Source organism: Equus quagga, chromosome 9 (genome assembly GCF_021613505.1).
Source record: "Equus quagga isolate Etosha38 chromosome 9, UCLA_HA_Equagga_1.0, whole genome shotgun sequence".
In the NCBI taxonomy this organism is placed as follows: domain Eukaryota; kingdom Metazoa; phylum Chordata; class Mammalia; order Perissodactyla; family Equidae; genus Equus; species Equus quagga.
Genome location: NC_060275.1, coordinates 47172877 through 47197964, shown reverse-complemented (window position 1 = coordinate 47197964; position 25088 = coordinate 47172877). Strand labels below are relative to the sequence as shown.

General features: G+C 37.9%; 1 protein-coding gene across 1 annotated transcript in view; it reads right to left on the bottom strand.

Annotated features, from left to right (window-relative positions):
- Positions 1-25088, bottom strand: part of ZNF521 (zinc finger protein 521) — a 271562-nt gene that overhangs the window by 134950 nt on the left and 111524 nt on the right. Inside the window, exon 3 of the mRNA XM_046672103.1 lies at positions 20733-24085. Coding sequence (XP_046528059.1) covers positions 20733-24085 — 3353 coding nt within the window. The remainder of the gene's footprint in view (positions 1-20732; positions 24086-25088) is intronic.

The window sequence follows — 25088 nt, the reverse complement described above, 5'->3', positions numbered from 1 at the left end:
ACTACCATTCGAAGAACATATATATTAATTACAAATGAGACATATTTAGGATCAGTGGCACTTTTACTTGGCAGTATTTTGTTGGCAAGCAAGTGGATATTATCCGTGAGAGAAAATAATAAACCTACAGCTTTCCACAAATACTCAATACTTCAGACATTTTACTAATTTAGTTTGGTCATTTTCCAAGTAATTCTGAATTGGTGTGAAAATAAGTCACTGAACAGAGAGGGAAAAAAATGGGTGAAATGAAATGAAAGCTACTACTAACAATGAAAAGCTTGCCCAAATAATGCATTGAAAAATACCAGTATCAATATTCTTTTATGTGTTCTCATGGTAGTTAAAAGAAAGATGCTATTATTTTCTTACAGATATGGTTCATGTCCTGAGATTAAAGACTGTACAGCACTTTACTCAATGCCTGGCACGTGTTTAGAACTCAATAGTCAAGAGATATCAGACATAATTCCTAAACTCAGGGAGTTACAATATAATTGGGGAAAGAACACAAACAAACATTAACTGCTGTAAGTATTCTGCCTAAATAACATGGCAAAGCTTTTCAGGACCACGTGCCAATCAATGTATGGCAAAGAGAAGAGAGCTAAAACACATCAGATAGGGACGATTAACATGGACTGAAAGAGTCAAGAAAAAACTCCCTCGGAGAGGAAAGACTTCTCTGAGGGACACAATGGGAATAATTTCCTTGAGCTCAAAACTGAGTCACAAAGTGCCTAGTACATGCCAGGCAAGTTGCTCACAGTCTAGTGGGGTATTTGGGGGAAGGAGGAAGGCAATTCAGAATAGAAGCTGGACTAAAGAAGATTGCTCTGGCCAAATGACTGGACAGGAAAAAGAGGGGAGAGAAAAATCTAGTAAGACAGAACCTGGGAAAAGATTTTTGTTTTAAATGACTAAGTTGCAATTTTTTGTTTTAATTTTAGACAAACTCTACAGCCCTCTATGGAACCAGAAAAGAAAAATATATTTATTTTTACAAATAAATCCAAAACTCCATGAAGATATAAATTTAAGTTACCATTAATTTTGAAATCAAGGAGCAAAACAAGTCCAACCATTTTTTTCAGCTTTTCTTGGCTTCTCTTTGAACACTAGATAAAATAGCATTAAAATATTTATTTTCAAAGGCATCAACAATAGTCAAAAACCAGGAAATAATTGAGCCTTCAAAAAAAATCTGACTAGTATTCAGTAAAAAACAAAATTCAGGGGGCCGGCCCGGCGGCAAAGCAGTTAGGTGTGGACATTCCTCTTCGGTGGCCCGGGGTTCCCAGTTTGGATCCTGGGTGTGGACATGGCACTGCATGGCAAGCCATGCTGTGGTAGGAGTCCCAGGTATAAAGTAGAGGAAGATCGGCATGGATGTTAACTCAGGGCCAGTCTTCCTCAGGGAAAAGAGGAGGATTGGCAGCAGTTAGCTCAGGGCTAATCTTCCTCAAAAAAAAAAACAAAAACAAAATTCAGTGTCAAAGATGGAGTAATTTCCATGAATTATACCACACAGATCTCCTGGAAGCAATTTATTGCCTTGAAGTTCACTAAGAATCATTTTATTTTCTTTAAGTTTAAAATTAACTGTCTCCAAATAATTTTCCTCAAAATTTGCCTTTCTACATACTTAAACTTGATGTCTAACACTAAAAAATGAATTTAAGCCCAAGTTTCCCATGGAACAAGATGCTTTCTTAGGCTTACTTACTCATCTCCAATGCTCTGATTTTTTCCTGATTCAGATTTTGAAGTTTCTTCCAAGAGACCTACCTAATCTCCTCACAACACAGGCCACTGAGACCCTCCAGGTAAGATATCTTCATCAAGATGATGTCATTTAATGTCATGAGTTCAGTTGTGTCTATACCTATGCTATAGCAAATCTACTGAATCAACCTCCTGTAGTGTTTTCCATAAAGTGGGCAGTCAATAAATTTCTCTCCAATGAACAACCTAATGAGGCAGTCCACATCCATCACCTTCATTCCTAACGAACTACCTAGGACATGTCTATTTCTGCCTGTAAACCTCTCTTGCATCTTACACAGCACCAGAAATCAGTGAATCGGAAGAGGCTGAATAACACAGCCTAAATCGATGTTACAGCAAAGACAAAAAAAAAAAACTCACCAGAGCATGTGCTAATTCTGTTTGAGGATAGGACAGAAAATGTGCTTCTAGTTACCCATGGTTATAGCCAGGTAGTCTGGTGGTTAAGCTTTGGCGCTCTCACCACCACGGCCTGGGTTTGATTCTTGGAACCACACCACCGGTCTATCAGTTGTCATACTGTTGTGGCTGCACGTTGCTGTGATACTGAAAGCTATGCCACTGGTATTCCAAATACCAGCAGGGTCACCCCTGGCGGACAGGTTTCAGTAGAGCTTCCAGACTAAGACAGACTAGGAAGAAGGCCCCGGCCACCCACTTCTGAAAAAAATACAGCCATGAAAATCCTGTGAATAGCAGTGAAACCTTGTCTGATATAGCGCAGGAAGGTGAGAGGATGGCGAAAAAGCCTGGGCAGGGTTCTGCTCTGCCTATGATATTTTGTTAGTTCCTACATTGAAGGGATTTATGGTTTGTAGTAGGTTCCAGTTAACTTCCTGTATTGACAGTTTGGTAAACATTCACATCATTCAAGAAAGCTAAGAAATTGGGACTGAGAATAAGAGTTTAAATAATGAGTCTTTTATAAACAGAAATCTGAGGAGGAAAGAAAGAAGTCAAAATTTTAGCCTTACACCAAGTTATGGTCTATTTTTCTTACCTGTTATTCCAACCATATACTGACTGTTTTCACCTTAAAAATATGAAACCTCCCTTCTGTCTCACTATTGCCAAAATGAGGAGCTGTGGCTGGTAGATACTGGGGATGCATAGCTGGAGAGATGAAGGAGTAGAAACATGAGTCGTATGTTGCAGCACCATTGAATTGCATTCTATGCCCACAGAGATCCAATCCTAAAGGCCAGTAATACGATTTACAACCTCACCAAGAACGTGCGGAAAGCTTTGTGAGGGAGGAAAAATATTTTAGAATCTGTTAAGAAATATTTTCTCATTATGTTTATACAATATGTATTTATATTATATATATTATATTTATATATAATATTATATTTCTTAATACCTTCTGCCCTAAAGTCAAGCTGAAAATGTAGATAGGTTTGTTAACTCTTGTGAGTACTGGTACCATTTACTAAAGATTCATCGTAAATATCAAAAGGATAACATACGAGGAGTTTTATCTAATGTTAAATCATAAAAGTTCTTTTTTTGCTTCTCTTGTAATTCCTTACATGTTCTATCAGAATTATTTCAGAAATCTGATTTGTCTCCTGAAGGACTGTAAGCTCTTTAAGGGTAGGTGAAGAGCTCTATCTAATCAATCTTGTATGCATAATAATTTAATAATAAATTAATGTGTGAATGATTCATACTACTTCATTGTAAAATAGAAATCCTTGCTTCCTCCCCTTCTCTTTAGATGAAGCCTCCTGTGGAGTCCTGGTTATCCTCCTTTGTTTATATTCCTAATCTATCCTTCCAGCTATTCTTCTGTCAAAGGAATACTTCAGTTCTGGCAATTTCTTATCTATAGAATGTACTCCCGCTTGCTATAGTTGTTTCAGCTACTCTGTATGTGCCCAAATTACGTGGTCCTTTATCAGTCTTGTCTCCATTGAGATATCTTACCCCCTGTCCTCCTACTCCTCTTTTTTTGCTTTTTTCTCTTATTTTGATTTCAGGTTCTGCATTCTCTGATCCATTGCTTCCACTTGAAAAGCTTTCCTACTGAGGCATGTCAGACCACCCTTCTCTTCTCCCTCAAATTGCTTCGAAAACCCCACCTGCTCCATAAAGCTTGTTAGCAATTACACCCACACAACACTGTGGGTGTTGATTTTATTATTCTTGTTTGTACTCTTCCACATTAAGTTTTTAGGATAGAGGTGTGTTTCCCTGACTTTACCTAATATAAAATGTGCTGTGCAGTTACAAAGTATATAAATGTAAAAGTGGTAGGGCTCTTTTAACCCCTTGATTTAACTGAAATTATTTGGATTTTTCAAATTCTTCCTTATTTATCATTCCAAAAATATCTTTTAAAAAAAGAGAAGAAAATGCTTCCATATTCTTTATATTTTCAAAGGCTCTAATACAAGCTTATATAGAGTATCATAGAGTTTTAGAATTGAAAGGGACAAATGAGTTCATCTATTTCAATCTCCTCATTACATGAGGTCAAGAGAGATAAAGTATCTTTGCCCATGACACACAGAAAGTGACTGACATAGCAAGCTTAGAACTGCAGATTCCCATGAACACACCCACATTTATATGGTGGGACAGTATATTTACAAAAAGGAACTGCCAACTATTGCCAAGTTGGCCCTCCACCGTGCCTAAAACTTATTGTGGCTCTTCTCTGTACTGGACTGCACAATCGCCTCTATAGCACCACCTCTCTCTTCTTGCTCCTAGCTGCTGCCATCTTTGGGGGTTCTCATTTCTTGGTGGATACTTTTAGCATAGACTTTACTATATTTATATTCAAAGCATCTATTCACATTACAGTCTAAGGTTTCCTGTCACTTAAGAAACAATGTTTTATTTCTCTCTTCAGCTCCAGTACCCAGCACAATGCCTGACAGGGAGCATTTGTAAAGGAGTGTCTGAACTACACAGCAGTGAATTGATTGGGCTTTTTATAAGTATACCCAAGAGTATGTGTTTTCAGAGAAATTTACTGAAGGGAACCAGATTGCTGCCACCAAACATACCTCGATTCTGCATCATACAACCAGATAAGACCTTCTAGTCCCCTTTCAGATTATCCTAGAAAATTAAATTATAGACCTGAAAAAGATCTGGATAATCATTATTGATAATACATCTTATAAAGCTAGATATTTTCCATATAAAAATGTCTGAAACATATCTTGAGAAAATATGGGGCCCTTTCCCGACTGGCCTTCTGCTCCTTGAACGTTCCTCTGTAGTATAGAATATGAGGGGGAAAGTGCTAAGAAAGGATGATAATATCAAATTTGACCCTAACCCTAACCCTAACCTCAGAGTCTATTTTTATGGAGTCTATGCAAGGCAAGCACTATGATTTTTGTAGGTGTTCTTTAAAATTCCAGGTGGCAAATAGTCATTCTTTTAAAAGATATTTGGAATTTTATTGTTGAATATCCTTACTAGACATTTAGGATATTCCTATTCCTAATCCTGCCAATGCCTCACCATCTTAATATGTCTATGATTCACTATCTGAGGGTATATTTGCTTTTCAAAGGTTTAATTCTTTGCGAAGAGAAACAAGAAATAATATCTGCGTGTTAGACATCATGTGCCCAGTGCCTATGCACAATGCCTATCACAGGTTTGAAACCCAACAATTGTTGAATGAATGAATGAGTGAACTAGATGCAAATTAATCTAAATAGTGTAACATGCTTGTTTCGGAACATCTGTTTTGGAATGATTTAAACTTGGTATAATAAAATGACATTAATCCAGACTCGATTATGGGGCTAAAAGAATCTGTCTGCTACCAAAACAACTTCAATTTTCCAGTCCTAGTAGGTATAGACATTAAGCTTAAAGAGCTTCCTGCCAGGCCTTCAGCTATCTTATTTTGTCATTTAGTCCTTCCTTCCACCCTCCTTTCCTCTTTCCTTTCTTCTGACCCCCCTCTTACTTTCCTTGAAGAATGATCTTTATTAAACATGTGGTCATTACTCATAACTAAATTCTATATTTCTGGGCATTTCTTTATCAAGAGCTTTTATTTCATCTCATTTTTGTTTCCTTACTGTAAGCCAAAGTTATAAATATAAAATTCCCAAGGAAATCCTTAGATTTTCTTAAGATGAGTATCTTAACATCAGACTTTGTCAAGTTAGGTTTGTCAATGCCACTTTGATTTCTAAATCATGGTGTACCTTCGCTTTCAAATATCTCTCAATCACTTACCTATCAGTAATTTTTTTTTTTAAAGATTTTATTTTTTCCTTTTTCTCCCCAAAGCCCCCCCCGGTACATAATTGTATATTCTTCGTTGTGGGTCCTTCTAGTTGTGGTATGTGGGACGCCACCTCAGCGTGGTTTGATGAGCAGTGTCATGTCCGCGCCCAGGATTCGAACCAAGGAAACACTGGACCGCCTGCAGCGGAGCGCGTGAACTTAACCACTCGGCCACGGGGTCCAGCCCCACCTATCAGTAATTTTTAAAATACGGTGTTCTATTTTAAAAATAAATCATGAGGTTATGCATCTAAATTACAAATCCCATCCAAAAGCAAAAACAAAATTTTTATCATTTTTCTTTCCCCAGAATGTAAATATATCTAATTCATAGAGAACATTGCCACCGGGTCTTAAGCAAACAAATAACAGCCCTTTAAAATTAACAGCCTCTCAAACTATTCACTTGAATCTTGAGCTTAGGAGAAATAGTGTCTTATTACTGTGCCTTTCATTTACAAATTTTAATTTTCTTAAATATTATTTTCCCAAGTTTTTTTTGCTCCCCTGCTCTCCATGATATATTTCAACCCAATAATACTACTGAACACTTGCCATTTCTTATACGTAATTAGTTTTTCTACCTATACATTCATCTATTTACATGTTTTTCTACCTTTTACATTTATTATTGCCTGACACTATCTCAGACCTCAAAGCAAATAAAGCAATATTTTATCTTTGTCATCTTGACAGCTTGTTTGGAAGTTCTAGCAGGGGAGTGCAGCTACTTCTAGACCCTGGACCAAAGAATGGTCCTCTAGCGGGGAAGGTCGTCCTCTTCGAATGAGCGCAGGCGCAGCTTCAGGAGGGAGACACATGGAGTGGTGAGGAAGGAAGGGGACACCCGCCTAGCCAGCCAGAGCAGCCAAATCAACCCTGGTGATCAATGGGGTGACAGTTGTCACAGCCGGATCGCCCTCACACACGGTGGTCTTTACACTCTCTTTCTTCCTTGGTTTTCATTGCTTCTAGGTTTGTTTTAATATTTGATTATGCCTTTCTATTTCATCAACTTTGGGGAAGTATGGTGACTTATTTAGATACACTACAGAATTATCTGTAGTCCTAGAACTAGATGAAATTATTCTAGATTATAATAATAAATTGAAAAACATTATATATGCAAATTATGTGAATGTGTACATACATACACAGGGACATGTGTGGACTTATACATAGAAATCATATAAACGATGTACCATATACAACGTCTGTAGGGTGCTTCACGTTCACCAAGAACTTTCATATTTAAATGTATCATTTACCCTTCACAATAACACTACAGTAGGCAAAGCATGGATTATGCCCATTCTAGCAATGCAGAAACTGAAGCTTAGGAAAGACCAGTTAGTTAAGGTCACACTGATGGTTCTGTCCACTGTTATTTGAACTCGTCTTGTTTCGGTAAGTACAATCTTTTCTTCTGTTATGTTGCATATGCTTAAACTCTCCACACTCATGGTGGCAACGTCTGCATCACAAAAACTTCAGACTCAGCTGAAGGCTTGTTTACATAATACAATGTTTAATTCAATAAAAGAAGTTTTTGCCTTGATAGTGGAATTTTTACAGGAGTTCACCTGTCACTCAACCTCTTTATGATGTGAATTGAATGGTATATTACATACAAGGAGTCTTATGTTCTGGGTGGTTCTGAGAAATTATATCACTATTGAGTGCTCAGAGAAACATTTTCTTCCTTGTGTCTTTTTCCATTTGTTTTAATCAGCAGGTTTCAATTATTTAGAAGGATTTACTAAGAACATATGATGTGTAAGGAACTCTTCTGAGAAACACGGAGGATACCAAGCCAGCCGTGCCTCCACCCCTGTCTCCAGCTTCTTTGCTCCAGCCAAGCTGGCCCCTTGCTATTAGTTAAGCCTGCCAGGCGTGCTGCTGCCTCCGGACTTTTGCTCTGGAAGCTCTTTCCAATTTGTTTGCTCTTCACACAGAATCTGCAAAGCTAACTCCTGCCCAGTTATTTGCTATCTCCTTGAACTACGGTAGCACTTCACTAGCACTTCTATTAGGGCATACATTCATACTTTATATTACGTTCATCATTATGTATTAATTTTTCCCTAGTAAACTGTAAGCCCTCTGGGGTCTATACTGGGGAGTATTCAATGTATTCATAGAACTATATTTTTATAACGCCCATCCCCTTTACAAACCTGATAGTCTAACGTCTCGTATATAGCAGGAAATTAATGAATCTGTTATCTTAAATTGAAGTACCAGACAAGGAATAAAAAGTTAATACCATGGGCTAGTGTTCCCGAAGAGTGAGATATGTACCACCTTACTATAATGTATGGATACTGCTCTTTCTAATTACACAAAGGAAAAAGTCTCACTGAGATGACAATATGTCTTTAATACCTCTACCACACTTGATAAACTTACTTGTAAAGATGAAACAACAGGTTTCAGGCTTACAGTCTTTTGCAGGTATGAGTATGTAGCTAGAATTTTTAAAGCATTATTTTGCACTAGTTTTATATTCATCTTCTATTTATAACGAGTGATACTGATTACATACTTATGGTTCTGATTATTTTTGCTTTTTATTTTAAATATTAAATGCTTACAAAGACAATTTATAACAGGTAAAATATAAAGAGTAATGATTACATACCTGTGTGCTCAACTTAGCTTCCTATACGGTCACCTCAGACAATCCATTATTCTGTCTGAATTTGCATTTCCTGTATTACTACTGAGAATAAATATTTTCACACATTTCCTAGACCATCATGTTTCCTGTAGGTGAAATTCCTGTTCATGTTAATTTCCCATTTTCTCATTTGAAGCTTTGTGGGGTTTTTATGGATTTATGGCTGTTTTCTAAATATTTAGGAAACTAATAATTTTTCTAGCTATAGGTGTTATAAATGTTTTATTATCTTGTAGCTTTTACTTTTGCTCACTTTATGAAACTTTTGGTAAATGGAAGTTATTATTTTTAATGTAGATGAACATATCAATCATTTTACTTGTGATTTATACTGTCTGGGTCTTATGTGAGAAATTGTTTCCTAACCTAAGGTCATAAAAATATCCTCTATGTTTTTTTCTAAGAGATTTATGGTTTTGTCTTCCAAACACTTTTATACATGAGTAGGGATTCAATTTTATTTTTATTTTTTCCATATGGATAATGAATTGAATATTCCATCCATTCTCCCACTTATGTGCAAAAATAGCTCTGTTCCATATTGAGTTTTTATATGTCTGATAGCTCTTGGAGAGCCATTTTGTTCTGTAGATTAATACCACATCATCCTAATTACTGCAAATTTATTACAAATTGACTACATAATAGGACAAATCTTCCCCTGTCTATTTTTTTTCCTTCAAGAGAATCTTTGATATTCTTGGCCTTTCATTCTTCCATACACATTTTGAATCTTCTTGTCAAGTTCCAAAAAATAAAAACATAAAAAGTACATTTTAAAATCTGTTGAAATTTCGACTGGAGTATCTATGAAACTATAGATTAAATTAAGGACAACTGACAACTTTACAGTATTGAGTCTTCTTAGCCATGAACAACTTACATCTGATTATTTATTTAGGTCTTTAAAAATATCTTTCAATAACGTTTCATCACTTTCTCTATAAATGTCCTTCACATCTTATAAGATTTATTCGTAAGTGCCTAATTTTTGTGTCTATTATAAATAGGGTTATTTTAACATTTACATTTTCTAAGTTTTTTGTTGGTGAATAAAAATGTAATTGACTTATATGAGTTGATATGGTACCTAGCAATTTAGCTAAAGTTTCGTTTATTATAATAATTTGTCTTTAGAGATTCTTTGGATATGGTTTAATATACAAACATAAGACCTCCAAATGACAGTTTCTTTTCAAGTTTAGTGCTATTTTTCAATACTTACATTCATTGTTATTTTATCTTACATTGTTGGTTAGATCAACCAGTGATTTTACTATGAAATAATAATTGCATGAAATTTTCGCCACTCATTATGATGCCTGCTGAAAATAACACTTTAAATAGTCTTTATTATGATAAGGAAATTCCTTCCTAGCCCTAGTTAAGTGTTCTTTTTAAATCATGAATGTATGTTGAATTTAGTTTTCTATGCAACTCTTGAGATAAACATATAATTTATCTCCTTTAAATTATTAACGTGGTAAACTTAATTATTTCATTTACTGAGATTGAGCCCACCTTGCATTCTTGTGATATAAACATTATAATCATAGCATAAAATCTTTCTTAAATATAGTGGATTTAGATTGTTAATATTTTACTTAAAATTTTAAAATGTAAAATTGGTCTAAATTTTACTTTGTCTGGTTTTGATATCAAGATTATGTTGGACTTATTAAATGAATTAAAGTGTTCCCTCTTTTTGTATTTTCTGGCACAGCTTTGGAATTAAGTTTATGTTTTAGTATTTTCTTTGTGGGGAAGTTTTTAACAATTTATTAAACTCTTTAATGTTCATGGAATCATTCTACTTCTTTTTTTCTTGAGCCAGCTTTGGTAACATACTATTCTAAGACTGCTTCCATATAATCAAAATTGTCCAGCTATTAGCATAAAGTTATTAATAATATTCTCTTGCTGCTTTTTATCTTGTATATTTTTGGCATTTTTTGTAAAATTTTAATTGCAAAATAACATACATATAGTAAACTGCTATAATCATAGGTGTATTGCTTGATGAAATTTTACATATGTATATACCAGTGTAACCATCACATCAATGAAGATATGGAACATTTCTAGCACCCAGAAGAATCCCTTTTGCCCCTTTCCAGTTGATAGCATCTCAGGGGTAACTATTCTGACTTTGATTAGTTTTGCCTATTCTTAAACTTTTTATGAATGGGATCATGTAATACTATGCTTCTGGTTCCTTTTTTCCAACGTTATGTATATGAGTAATCCAGGTTGTTATATGGCAGCAGTTCATTATTCTTTCTTGCTCTGTAGTATTCCATTGTATGAATGAAATGAATTCATACCATTATATGAATGTATCTGTTCATTCTATTTTGACAGACATTCTGAATGACTCTAGCTTGAAGCTTATATGCAAAAGCTACTATGAATATTCTTGTTCATAACTTGTGGTAAACATATGCACTTATTTATCCTAGATATAGACTAGGAGTGGAATTGATGGGTCATAATGCAGGCTAGTACTCAACTTTAGTATATATTGCCCAACAGTTTTTTAAAGCAGCTGTACAAAATTATACTCCCACTTGTGAGAGAGCTCCAATTGCTCTTGATTCTTACAAAAAAAGAGAATTTTTGCATTCTTTTTCATTTCAGTCATTCTGGTATGCAGAGTGGTTCTCCCACTATGTTTTTAACTTCTGCACATAGGAAATTACGGCTCCCCTTTCATTATTAATATTATTTATTGCTGTCTTTTTAAACTTGATTAATCTCACCAGAAGTTTGTAAATTGTGTTAGTCTTTTCAAAACACTAACTTTGCTTTGTTGTCTTCTTTGTTGTTTGTTTTCTATTTCATAACTTTTGCTCTTAGTTTTACTATTTTTTTCCCTTCAACTTTTTTAGGAGTTTATTTTGTTGCTCTATTTCTAATGTCTGAAGTTGGATGCTTAGCTCATTGATATTATGCCTTTTTCATTTTCTAATATGTATTTTTATGTTCTAATAACTTTCCCTCTAAGTAATTTTATTTTTATCTCAGAAGTTTTGAAACGCACTTATCTTTCAGTTCCAAAAATCTTTAATTTCTATTTTTATGCCCTCTTTTTTCCATGTGTGGTCTTAATTTTAAAATTTATGGAGTTTTTGAAAAGAGATCTTTCTCATTTATAATGCATTTGTATTACCATCAGAGAATGTGGTTTGTGTGATTCTAAACTTTTAAATTCGTTGAGACTTGCTTTATGATAGGAAGAGCGTGAAGAAAACCAGTTCATTTACAAGGATAAGACATGACCTGCAGACAGGACACAGGAGATGCAAACAAAGGAGGAAATACAGCACTTGGAGAGAGACCGGCCCAAAAGATTAGGAGAATGGAGAAGATATAGGAGATATAAACAAAGTTTCAGATAAGAATGACTGGGAGAAAGATGGAACACTGAAAAATTGGAGAAAAAAGAAATTATGGTTTGATGTGATCAAAGGGCTACCAGAATATTCAACAGGTAATGTTAAACAGGTAGATGGAAACCTAAGATTGGGACTTAGAGAGACTGACATTTGGAATGTGATATTTTGGTCCTCCATATGGGAATAACTAGGTACTAGAAAATGAGAATGAGGGGAAGAGAAAGGCATTAAGAACAGAATCTTCAGGACAGTGAGCATTTAAAAGCTTCAAAATGGGGGGGGAGGGGGGAGATATAAATAAGGGAGCCAGCTATCTAGCCTTCTTTAAAGCCTTTGGCAAGGTTCTCATATTTAAGCTGTTAATTTTCTAGAAATACAAAGTACATCTAATAGAAAACTGCATCTATATTATGTGGTGAGGGGAGTCATACAATAATAAGAGACCCAGAATGCTGCTTTCGGTTTCCTTTCATTATTCAAAATCATCTTGAATTGATATTTACTAATCTGCACCTCAACACAATTTCAGCCAAAATGTAAAATGCTCCTCCTAAATAGAATTCTATCACTACACAGGATGATTCCAAACTCTTTATGCCTAGTACTCAAAGGATAAATATTATGTACAACTCAAGATTCATGATTGTATACAAAAATATTCCTATTTTTGAAACCCACATGTTCTAAAATGATACTGCAACCATATGGAAAGCATCAGCAAAAAATCCAGAAGTGGAAGTAAGTACAGAAAATGTAGCAATGGTAGTGGCCGCAAATTCAATATGTGGGGCAATCATCAATGCTAGGTAAGCATGGGACTGGAGACAACGAACAGATATGAGGCAGCTGCTTCCATGTTCCACACCCTGATATTTATGCCAGGGGTCATTAACTCCCTGTTCTAGTGCATTGTAGATGCCAAACAAATATTGAACACAACAACACTAAATCTGAGAGCAGATTGGACTTGGCAAAGCAACTCAGTCTATTTGAAGAACATCTTGAATCTTACAAACTTATTTGGTCATGTAAATTTTTCACTTAATTTTAAAATACTGTTTATTCAGAGGGAGCTTAACTCATCTATTTTTGATTTTTTCTTTTTTTTTTGCTGAGGAAGATTAGCCCTGAGCTAACATCTGTTGTCAATCTTCCTCTGCTTTATATGTTGTTCACCACCAAAGTGTGGCTGATGAGTGGTGTAGGTCTGTGCCCAGGATCCAAACCTGCAAACCCAGGTTGCCAAAGCAGAACACACTGAACTTTACACCATGGGGCCAGGCCCTATTTTTGTTCTTTTAACTCAGCAAAACTTATTATCAGCAATTTGACATATAAAAACTTTAAGGTTTCTTTTTCAACCTCACATGGAAATTTTTATTATATACAACAAAATAAAAAACTATGGAACTTGAGTAGCTTCTGAACTGTCACCATATACACTTCCATTTTCAGTACAAGAACCCTGAAGAAAGAATACTGACTTTAAGACACTTCAAACAGACTTTCATGCTAAAGATGAGCTTTGAATTTTGAGAAACTTCAAGAAACTTAAGCTTATTTTAATGTTTTTAGATCAAACCCAACTTTAAAGCATCTAAGTACTTTTGGGTAAACTTATTTATACGTATTAGTTACTAGATATACTTGCATATACATCTAAAGATGGAGTCTATACTATTATTGTCATTTTGAAGTGTTTATACTATGTTCATTTACTCAATTGATATTTACCGAGCCCTTATGATAAGCATGTTGGGTGTGCAGAGGTAATAAAGGAGAAGAAGGAAATAAGCAGGTAAACAAATAATGACAATTTTAAAAGAAAATCCCAAGGAAGAGACTAACTTTGATAAGATTTTCAAGGGAGGTCCATGTGACAGATGAGAAAGAGCCAGTGGTGCAGAAGGCTGCTTCGGAAATGTCGTCCAGGTGAGGAAGAAGCTCGTGTGAGGGCTCTGAAGTAGACCCCCTGCTCAGGAGGCCAGGAGGCCGAGCACAGTGCATAAGGAAGAGCCACCCTGGACAAGGTGAAAGCAGCCAGACTGGGAGTGACCTCGTAAACTGGTGAAAGGTGGGATTTTATTTGAGTGAAATGGGAAGACACTGAAGAATTTTAAGTGACTTCATACAATTTATACGTCTACAAGATTCCTTCCACCTGCAGCATGAAGAACGAGTTGGAAGCAGGCAGAAGATAAAGGAGAGGAATCACGGGTAGGCTACTACACTATCCAAGCAAGAAATGATTGCAGCCGAGACCACAATGATGGCTTTGGAGATGGAAAGACATGAATGGGATACTTGTTGGAGGTAGAATCAACGGTACTTATTAATAAATGAGATGTGGGGAATGAGGGAAAGGGAGGAATCAGGAATGATTCCCAGGTTTCTTGCTTGAATAATTGGGTGTAGGGTGGTTCCCTGTCCTAAAATGAGGGAAGTCTGGAAAAAAAACAGGAGAGAGAATCAAGAGTTTAGCTTGTACACATTACACTTCAGAAATCTAAAAGAGATACAAATGGAAAGTCAAGCTGTCTGCAGAACTTAGCAATCTGGAACAAAGAGGAGAGCCAGGCTAGAAACATGAATTTAGGAATTCTTAGCATAGAGACAGTTACAGCCACATGAATAGATGAGATGCCTACTGAGAGAGCAGACAGAGAAGGAAGAGAGGGCCAAGGATGAGCCCCAAAGAATCTCTGCACTTGCAGATCAGGCACAGGAGGAAAAACCTCCAAAGGCACAAGAAGGAAGAAAACTGGGAGAGGGAATGCCATGAAGTCAGAGAGGTGCAAGGCCAGGAAAGAGCTGTCCACTCTGCCTAGTGCTACAGAGATGATGAGGACAGAAAGGCTTTCTTTGGAACCTGGAAACCACTGGCAACCTTGCTAGGAGCAATTACAACTTCTTTGGGAAAGCAGGCCTTGAGATGGGTTGGGATAACAACAGTAGACTAGTACATGCTCACAGCATCTATGACAGAACTTCAATGACAATGAAACAACAACTTGAGTCCAAAAGGGGTAAAAATATGAATAGCATTCCTACAGTTAACACACTCAGAAGAAGAAGACACATTTATTCAACACCTTCTAGGTTCTAGTCACTGTGCCAGGTGATTCCTGCATGAAAAAAGCTAGACGACCAGCTGTCCTGCATGCTGCCATGGATGGGAAAAGGCTCTGGGAGAGCCACCAGCCAGACACAGCTCCACGGCACCCATCCACGGAGGCATTTGGCAGAGGCATTAGGAATATGAGATTGAGGAAATTCTTGCCCCAAGGAATTCATAGGAAGAAAACAGAAATGTAAAGAGATAATTATAAAGCAATGTAACAATTTTTATATAGTATTTAGGATGCAGTGTATACACAGGGCATTCAAGGGGAAAGGAAATGTTTGTGGTGGGAATTTGGGGTCAGAGGAAGCCTTCTGGAGTACCTGATCTCCAAATAAAAGGTAACCTGAACAGCCTCCTGGAAAGTGGAAGGCAGTCAGGAGGAGAGAGATTACTGAGCAGAAGGAAGTAGATAGGCTTAGCAAGATACAGAGGAGTATGTCCCGTGTAGGGTAATTAAAGCAATTCCAACTACAGCCTAAGGTGAAAGGTAAGGAAAGGAGGGGAAATTTATCAGGGCCAGAACCTGAAGAGTCTGATATTTCACAGTTATTATATCATTCTATAAGGATGGAAGTGCAGAGCACTTAAAATATTTCAAATAGGGAGGAGCATGCTACTCAGATTTGTGTTTAGATAGATTGTTCTGGCAACCTTGTGGAGATGGATTTGAAAATGATAAGACTAAAGTCCGAAGAAACAATTAGGACACTGCTTCAGTAGTTTAGTGAAAGACAATCAGAGATTGAACTTATATGGTAAGGGGATAGAGAGGAGGGGATAGATTCAAGAAATATATTTATTTGCAAATTATATATAATCGCTATCTATATGTCTTGATGACCAACTGAATGTGGAGAAAAAGAAGAGATTAAGAACATCAGTGGATGCACAAGTGAAATAGAAAATATAAGAAAAAAGGCAGGTTTGGAGAAAGGATGATGAGTTCAATTAAGGACTCACTGCATTTGAAGTTCACAGGAACACGTGAGTGAATATATACAGTAGGCAGCTGTGTGTATGAGTCTGAAGGTCAGTGGAGAGGTTTGAGTCAGATACACCATTTTTTTTAAATCAACTTCATTGAGGTATAATTCATATAAAGTTTTCACTAGTTTTACATCTGGTGGGTATTAGTATACCATCATGTAATCACTACCACAATCAAGATACAGAATATTTCCGCCAGTTTCCTCCTGTCTTTTGGAGACACCATTTGGAGAGTTGTCCGTAAAAGGTGGTAATTAAAGCCATGAGAGTGGATGAAGTACATGCAGAGTGAAAGTAGCAGTGAGGACACTAACTTACAGGAGCAGGAAGAGGAAGCAGAAGGCTACAGAACATCCAAAGAGGTATGAAGGGAACCAGGAGGGAAGACAGAAGTTCAATGCAGAGGGAACGGCCAATAGTAACAAGTAGAGCAGTAAGTAAACTAGAATAAGTTTTGCATTCTTGGTCAATTAGGTCAGTAGAGACCTTAGAGAAGTCAGTTGCAGGAAACTGATGGAAGCAGAAGATTCCTTGCAATGGGTGGAGGAAGTGAGTGACAAGACAAAATAAGACAGCACTACTGCGAGGATTTTATGAAAAGGACAGGGATGAATTTGCAGTTAGAGGAAACTGCCAGTGGAATTGTGAAAAGAGAATCTTGAACCTGGGGTTAGAGACCTGCCTTCTCAGAGCGTCTTGTCTACCAGTTACTAGCTGTGTGATCTTAGACAGATCCCAATCTATTTGGGCCTTTTTTGCTGTTTGTAAAATAAGGCAGCCTAATCAGATGATCTGCATTGTCCCTTCTAGTTCTGATTCTGTGGCGCTATATGTGCATCTAGCAACATGGAGATAACTGGTAACCCTTGCAAGAGTAATTTCAATGGACTGATGGGGATGGTGTGAATTGAAACGTGAGTAAATAATTCTCAGAGACACCTGGCTACAAACAGTCCTGTAGAAATGGAGGAGAAGAACACATGCTTCCAGTATCATCATGAGACAACATTTTGAGGTCCAGATGGGCAGCACCTGACCAGAGAGCCAAGCCAGTGTCAATGAACACCAGAAAAAGAACTAACATTTATTCAACACATAGTAAATGTCAGTAACTCTGCAAGATGCTTCATATGTGGAAAAAGCTGGATGGCCAGTGTTCTTCCTGTCTCAAACTCTCTCTACCATTTATGGAATCATTGTAGGCTATGCACAAATTTAGATCATACTTAACATTTGAGGAGCAAAAGGAAATGAATAGGCCACCCCCAATTTTATCCTAAACAAAGGCTCCATAAAACTTAGATTAATAATCAAAGGATTTTGGCACAAAGAACACATTTTTCACAAATTCAGAAAGCATTACACAGAAGAAATGGGGTTCAAATTCAGATCTGTCTTCAACTCCAAATTTCTCCATTACAGGACAGCTACCTATGATGAGCCTTCCTTTGTGTCACATGCCTTGTCTTTCATCCACTTCTTGGCTTGTAGGAGTTTATGTAGTACTAATCCTTCCCTAGATTATACCTAAATCCCTTTTAAATAGGTAACCTAGTCTTGACGAAATAACATTCTTTTCAGTCTTTAAAAGATGCATTCCAGTGTCTACCAATACCTTTATGTGATTGTAAGTCATAGTCCTGAAAAATTTAATCTTGTTCTTGACGATCTCTATGTATCCAGGTTTTATTACCTCCTGTGGTCTTCTTTTCTCTTCTGATGTCTCAATCCTCAGCAAGAAGAGATGAAAATACCACCTATATCACTAAGTCCTTCAATTCCTACCTAGGACATCTAAGTCAATAGAAACAGACGTCATACTTCTTTTTGATATAAAATTTATTCCCACGTGGCATACCTGTCTTTTGGCAAAGACTTAATGTAATAATTTCTCGTTTACCTACACTGGTGAAAAATTTACACATTACTCATAATGAAAAGTCACAGAAGCATAACTCAGCTAACAAAAAATGTAAACAAATTAGTATTTATTATATGTCTTTTTCTTGCTGACACATTATTTATAGGCTTCTTTTGGTAAAACTTTACATATGTTTACATAATTTTCTATGTCAAGTCCAAATATTATGGTCTACTGTACACTTTTAACTGTAGAGAGTTTCAGAAAGGAAGTGGGCACATAAAATTTTATGACTTAAACAGTATAATGAAGAAAAATAATAACAATGATGAAAATTTGAATAAATTAGTGAACTTCTGAGGACAAAGGAAACATGTACAACTGAATCCTAGTATCTGCTCAATTAAGGGCATTGCTACAAGGTCTTATTAATCAGGTGTAATAAAGAAGTTGCCTTCTGCATAAGGAGTCATTTTAACTCTCAGTAGCTAGGTATTAACAAAACACTACCATAAGAATTACAATTAAAAAGTACTTTAAAAAATATTTCATATATTATTCTATGTATGTGCAGGATGTAGTTAAACCTTATAATTATCTTAAGATTTTAGGCATAATTAAAGACTTGACCATCCCTTAAAGATGTTCTTCTAATCAAGTAACTCTAACCAAATTAATGTGTAAATATGTTCTCCTTCCTTTTAAAAATATTTCACTTCAAATGGTATTATAATATATCTAGCAATTTAGAAATATCAGAAAATAGCATCTGGGAGACGATAAGAAGAAATAGGCATATGCCTTTCCACAAACAATCCACTAAGACACAGGAACCTGGTTTTGCTTGCTTTTAAATGAACACATACCACCACACTCACACATATGCATACACACAAATAGTTATTTCAAATCAACTTTATATGCTATTTAAATTAAACATGAATATACAAACTCCTCTATACCAGTTAAGCATATCAAAATAAAAAAGGGGGAGAGGAGTAATTTTCTGCATAAAATTTTTTTTTAATTCTCATTCATACGCACTTTAAAAATAAGACATTTTCAGGACAACTGGGGAAATTTGAATATGGACTTCTTATAGAGATATTATAGATTTACTTAATTTCTTTAGCTGATTTAGTTAATTGCCTTAGCTAATGATATTATGTTTATTTAGGAAAATGTCCTTATTCTTAGGAGATAACATGATATCTGAAACTTACTTTCATGTCGCTCAGTTTAATAAAAAAGGTTTCAAAGAGAGAGAGAAACGTGCCAAAATGTTTCTATCTGGTAAATCTGTGATATAGATACATAAACACATGCTCATTGTGTCATCCTGTTATCTTTTCCATATCTTTAAACATTTTTGAAATTAAAAGTTGAAAAAAATTTCATTTCATATGATTATAACTACCAATATTTGTTTCAAAAGAAATTACTTGATCCAACACATGAGGCATGAGCCATTATGAAAACCATGTTCTTCCAGCTGTCCTCATCAGTTTGAAAGGACTTCATTTATTTAAATGAGAGAAAGGTGCAGATTTACTTGAGCAGGAGAAAAACGAAAGCAGCCTCAAAGTTTGGGAGCTTGCCTGTCACGCAGATGCCACATTTTACAAGGATGGGCTCTGTGTTAGTCCTCCACTTCTCCCCTACCAGCTGGTTGATGGCTATCTGCAGGGAGATGCAGGGGGGCCTCCAAGAGGGTGTGAATGCAGAGACAAGATAAGGAAAATGCAGTGACCCCAAACTGAAAGGAGATGGATCTCCCCGGGGTTTTCATTTGGATGGATCTCCAGATAGGGGCAGGTAGGGAAGTGGAAAGAACTATTAGAAACCAGGTGATAAACCACAAAGAAGTTATAACAAAGTGAGCCAACCTCTGCTCAGCTCCAAGGAATGATCAATCGGAAAACTATTTCATTGTAAATGAACTTGTTTTTTGTACTCATTGTAGCAAAGAACACATGAAACTATACAAACTAAGAAAAAACCCACTAATTTTGAAACCCAAACCCAGAGAGCGAAGACGCTGGGCTGGTGCCTTTAAAAGGAACGTTGGGCATGTGGTGCTTAATAAATACAGGGGCTTTTAGAAAATTCTGTTGTGAGAAAATATTTTCCCCACTACTCAGAAGACAAAGAAAAACAGTGAGGGTCGAGAACACAGCATTAAAAAGCCATGTCTACCCAATTTGTTATCCACAAATATATATATTCTTTTTAATTTACCCTAAGCCAGCACGTTGGCTCATAGTATCTTACTTTTATGTCATTATCTCTCTGCCATACACACAAGTCATAGCTGGGGATTTCAACTCGCGGTGAAGCTATGCTGAGATTCCAGATCTCAGTGGTGTTGGCATGAGCGCCGGTCTCTTCAGTCATAGAGAAGACAATATCCTAGGGAGACTGGAATTAGTCCTATTTTGCACCATTCAAGCCAAAATGCTGCTTATCAAGAAGCAAGTAATTGCTAGCTAATGGCTAGGGGGGAAAAAACAGTGCATTTCAATCTAAGCATCTCTTGGCACATGTCAATGAATAAAGCCAGGAAAGTGTAAATGTAAAGTGGAGACAGTTTCTTGAGGAGGTTAAATAGCAAACATTAAAAAGGCAAGTTACCTCATCCGACTGGGAGGGACTGATTCTGGGCATTGGCGATACTTGCGGAGTTTTCAACTGTGTGCTATTGCTATCCGGCACGAGCTCTCGGTGGACCGTTTGGATGTGGTTCTGGAGTTCACTTTCAGACTCAAACTTAACGTTGCAGCTAGAGCAGCGAGTCTTCAGTCCCCCTGCCTTGCCTTTTCCCTCAAGGGCACTCAGATTTTCATTCTGGCCCAAGCCTGGTCTATTCGTGCCGGGAGGGATGTTGATGCCTGGGCTGCCGCTCTTACTGAGATTCACACAGCCAGCACATAGACCATATGGCAGGCCGTTGATATCAAGTTTCACCAGATCTTGCTTGGAACGGAATTCTTTGAGGCAAGATGCGCACTTGTACAGTTTTTGGACATGCTGGCCACGCCCTGTGGTCTGAACCGCAGACCCATTCCCTGTCTTTTGCATGTGGAATGTCCCATGGATTTTGAGTTCTAAGGTGGAGGTCACTGTCTGCATGCAGACCACGCAGCGAAATCCTGTGAGGGAATTCCTCAAGTCAGGATGCATTTGGCAATGCTCTAAAAACTCCTCTTCACTCTGCAGAGGCATCTTGCAAATCCGGCAGTTTCCAGTATCGAGACTCTTACTGTGGGTGACTTTGTGTTCGGTAAGAGTTAAGAGGGAGGGAAACCGCTCTCCACAAATAGGGCACATGTAGTGTTTGACAGGGCCTAGGTGGGTCTGCATGTGTTCACGTAGGCCATTTTCCGAGAAGAAGGTTCGAGAGCACACGTTACACTTGTAATTCCCTTTAATGAGCTCGGCTTTCTTCTTCACGATGGCACTTTCTCCAGGTCTGATGTTGTGGTCTCGGAGCTGGTGGTTCTGCAGCAGAGTTTCCATCGTGTAGGCTGCCCCACAAATGTCACACCCATACATAGGCTCCGAGGTGTCCACATCTTCTTCGCTCCCGTCATGACTGTTGTGGGACTCTTGGCTGTTGGTCAGCAAGGTCTGCAGCTCCACTTCCTCCTTCTGCACTTGTTCAGAAGCCCCATTTGCTCCACAGTTGGGAGTCTTGGTTTCAAACACACAATGCTTTTCCCGCAAGTGTTTCTCCAGCAAAATGATGGCATGGAAGGCTTTGCTGCAGAACTTACAGTTGTACTTCTTACTGTGAGTGGTGATGTGGCACTGAAGCTCCACCTCAGTGCCAAAGGACTCGCCACAGAAAATGCACTTGTGCACTTTCCCTTGATTTTCCAGGTGATTGTGTTTCACGTGGAGCTGCAAGTCGGTCTCATTGCGGAAGTCCCAGTTGCAAGACGTGCACCTGTAGACTTTCTTTTCGTTACTGTGTTTTACAGCCAAGTGAAGTTGAATGGAGACTTTTGAGTCAAAAACTTCTTGGCAGAGGGTGCAGCGGAAGAAGACAAAGGTGTGCATGTCCAGCAGGTGTTTCTGAAGGTCATCCACTGATGTGAACTGCTTATCACAACTCTCGCAGATATAATACGTTGAGGTGATCATAAAATGAATGGTAACGTGCTTCAGCAAGGATTCTTGGTTGGGGAATTCCTTGTTGCACTGAGGACAGGTCAATTTCGGAAGCACAGTGTCCAGATGAGTTTTTAGGTGAGTCTGAAAGCTGTCTAGGGATGTGTACTTAGCACCACACTGATTACAGATATATTCTCCAGCCGGACGTGCAGGCGCACCTCCCACTGCCTGCATCATCTTAAGAGATGTCTGCTCTATGGCCACAGGAGAGAGGGGGCTCAAGGCCCTGGATTTTTTCCCATTATGAATATAATTCAGGGCCAAGGGAATGTTTTTATGATTCTCTTTGATATGCTTGTTCAGTTTAAGAACGCTGTTGAATATTGGAGAATTCGTACAATAGGAACAAGAATACACTTCTACTACTGGTTCTTTTGGAGTCCCAAGCACTGGAGACCCAAATCGGGAGCCACTGAGGTCGCAATGGACCTGTCTTATATGCTCTTCAAGGGAAGAGTCAGTGAGAAACCCCATGTAGCAATGGGGGCAAAAGAACGCGTTGCTGTCCTTAGCTGCAGGGTTTGCAAATCCGTGAGAACATCGGATGTGTTCCTGAAGAGTGTTGAGGTCGTTGACAACTTCAGAGCAGAAGTTACACTGGTAGACTATGGCGGGCATGGCAGAAACAATCAGACCTGGGTCCTGAGCTTCATGCACTTGCTTAAGATGTTCATTTAGGTTATAGAGTGAGGGCAATACCTCCAAGCAATACTGACAAATATGGGCCTGTTCGGGCTTATCTAAATGCATAGTTTTCAGATGAATCTGCAGAACTGCCAGACTTGAAAATAACTGCTTGTTGCAGTAAATACAGCTGTAGGTAACTTTTGCTTGTTTACTCGAGGGCACAGTCATGTCAGGGGTCTGCTGGGCAGCCCTCTTTCTCCCTCGACTCTTTGGGATTGGCGGGGCAGCTTCCACCATGGTTGAGCTGTCCACTGAGAGGTTGGAATCTGGAGTCGTGCTGGACACAGAGGTGTAGCCCACCGTGACCAGGGAAGGGCTGTTGCTGTGATTGCAGGACTCGGGTTGCTGGTGACTATCCATGTGGCTGTACAGTTCCTCAACTGTGTGGAAACTCTCAGAACAAATGCTGCAAGAGTTCTTCTTCTCCCCGCCGTGCATCTGCTCCATGTGGTTCATGAGGGAGGTCTCCTCTACAAAGAGCTCGTGGCAGTAGACACACTGGAGGGCTGCTCGGTCCTCATTTGGGGAGCATTCAGGGTGGCACTCGGCAATATGCTTCTGGAGGTCTTCCGGGAAGTCAAAGCCTTCCTCGCACTGACTGCACTTCTGAGTGTCCTTCATCTTCCAGTCCTCCATCCTGGAACCGGACTGGGAACCGTCCTTGTTCCTCTCGTGAACCTGCATGTGTCCATGTAAGGAACTAGAGGACAGGAAGCCACGGCGACAAATGGCACATTTATATGGCTTGTTGGACGTGTGAGTCTTTAAGTGGATCTTCAAGTGATCACTTCTGGAGAACGCAGCATCACATTCACTGCAGTGGTACTTCTTGTCCCCTGTGTGGAGTTTGATATGGCGATCTCGGCTCCGCTTGTGTTTGAACAGCCTACTGCAATAGGTGCATTTGAAAGGCAGTTTGTCACTGTGACTCTGCTCATGGTGCTTTAGGTAGCTGAGGCGGCTAAACGACTTGTCACAGAATTGGCATGGATATGGGAGTCCAGGGCCGCCTTCTTCCTCTCCAAAATCACACCCTTCTCCATGGCTAGGGGAAGTCTGGTCCTTGCTGGATGGTGAGGAAGCTGGCCAAGAGCAAGTGGGATCATCTTCAACATCCACTCCATCTGAAATGAGAAGCAATGAAACATTCCATTTTACGTACTGAGAATTCAAGAACGAGTTTACTGTACCATTTCAACAAGTACACATAGCTGGACCATTTACAACCTTTCAGGAAGAAAAATAGGGAAGAGAATATTTGAGTGGAATACTTAAAATCTGAGCCCAAAGCTTTTATTCTACATTTACTTTTTACTGGGCTGTAAAATACAAAAAGATATTAAATAGTTCTATGTCTAAATTATACTTTTATTACTTTTTATCATTCTTCCTTAGAAGCAAGGTATATATTACACATTGACAATTTTATTAAAATGCAGATTTTAATATATTTAATGTTTCTTTTGTATTCATTGTAAAATGATTTGCATATTGTGTGAGCATCTGAAGAGCCAAATGAAAAGAGGAAATATTACAGGAATGATTTAAAATTAATGCAGTCAACCCAGATGTCTAATATTTAATAAAAAATTCCCTCTGCATTTTGCTTGTTTTTATATAAAAAGGCAATTCTGAAGACCAAAATCTTTTATGGGGTTCTTATTGATACAGACCTTATTGCTTTCAGCAAAAAAATATTAAAAAGTAAGCACATGAAAGAAGACAGAAAACACAATAATAATTACGTCTGTGTAATGAAAGACAACTAGGATTTCTTCAATAACTGAAAGATTCGAATACCATAGGCCAGAAAATGGATTATTAAATGTTAGAAGGGTATTGCCTGATATTACATGTAGCAAGGATCAGCCAGGATCAAGAAAAAATGAGAGTTTCACAAGGGCCAGATTGTAACAGTGTATTTTGTTTGGAAAGTTCAAGAGGTGGCCCACCATTTCTTCCTTTTGTAAAAGCTTCAGCAGCATGAACTTCCTTAGCCAAACAGGACCTGCACTTTGAGGTGAGCAGAGACAAAGAAACTTGTGAAAAACTGGAAACAGGAAAAGTGATAAATGATTATGGTAAATGCTGAAAGATTTATGAGTAACAAAGAGAAGACAAACAAGA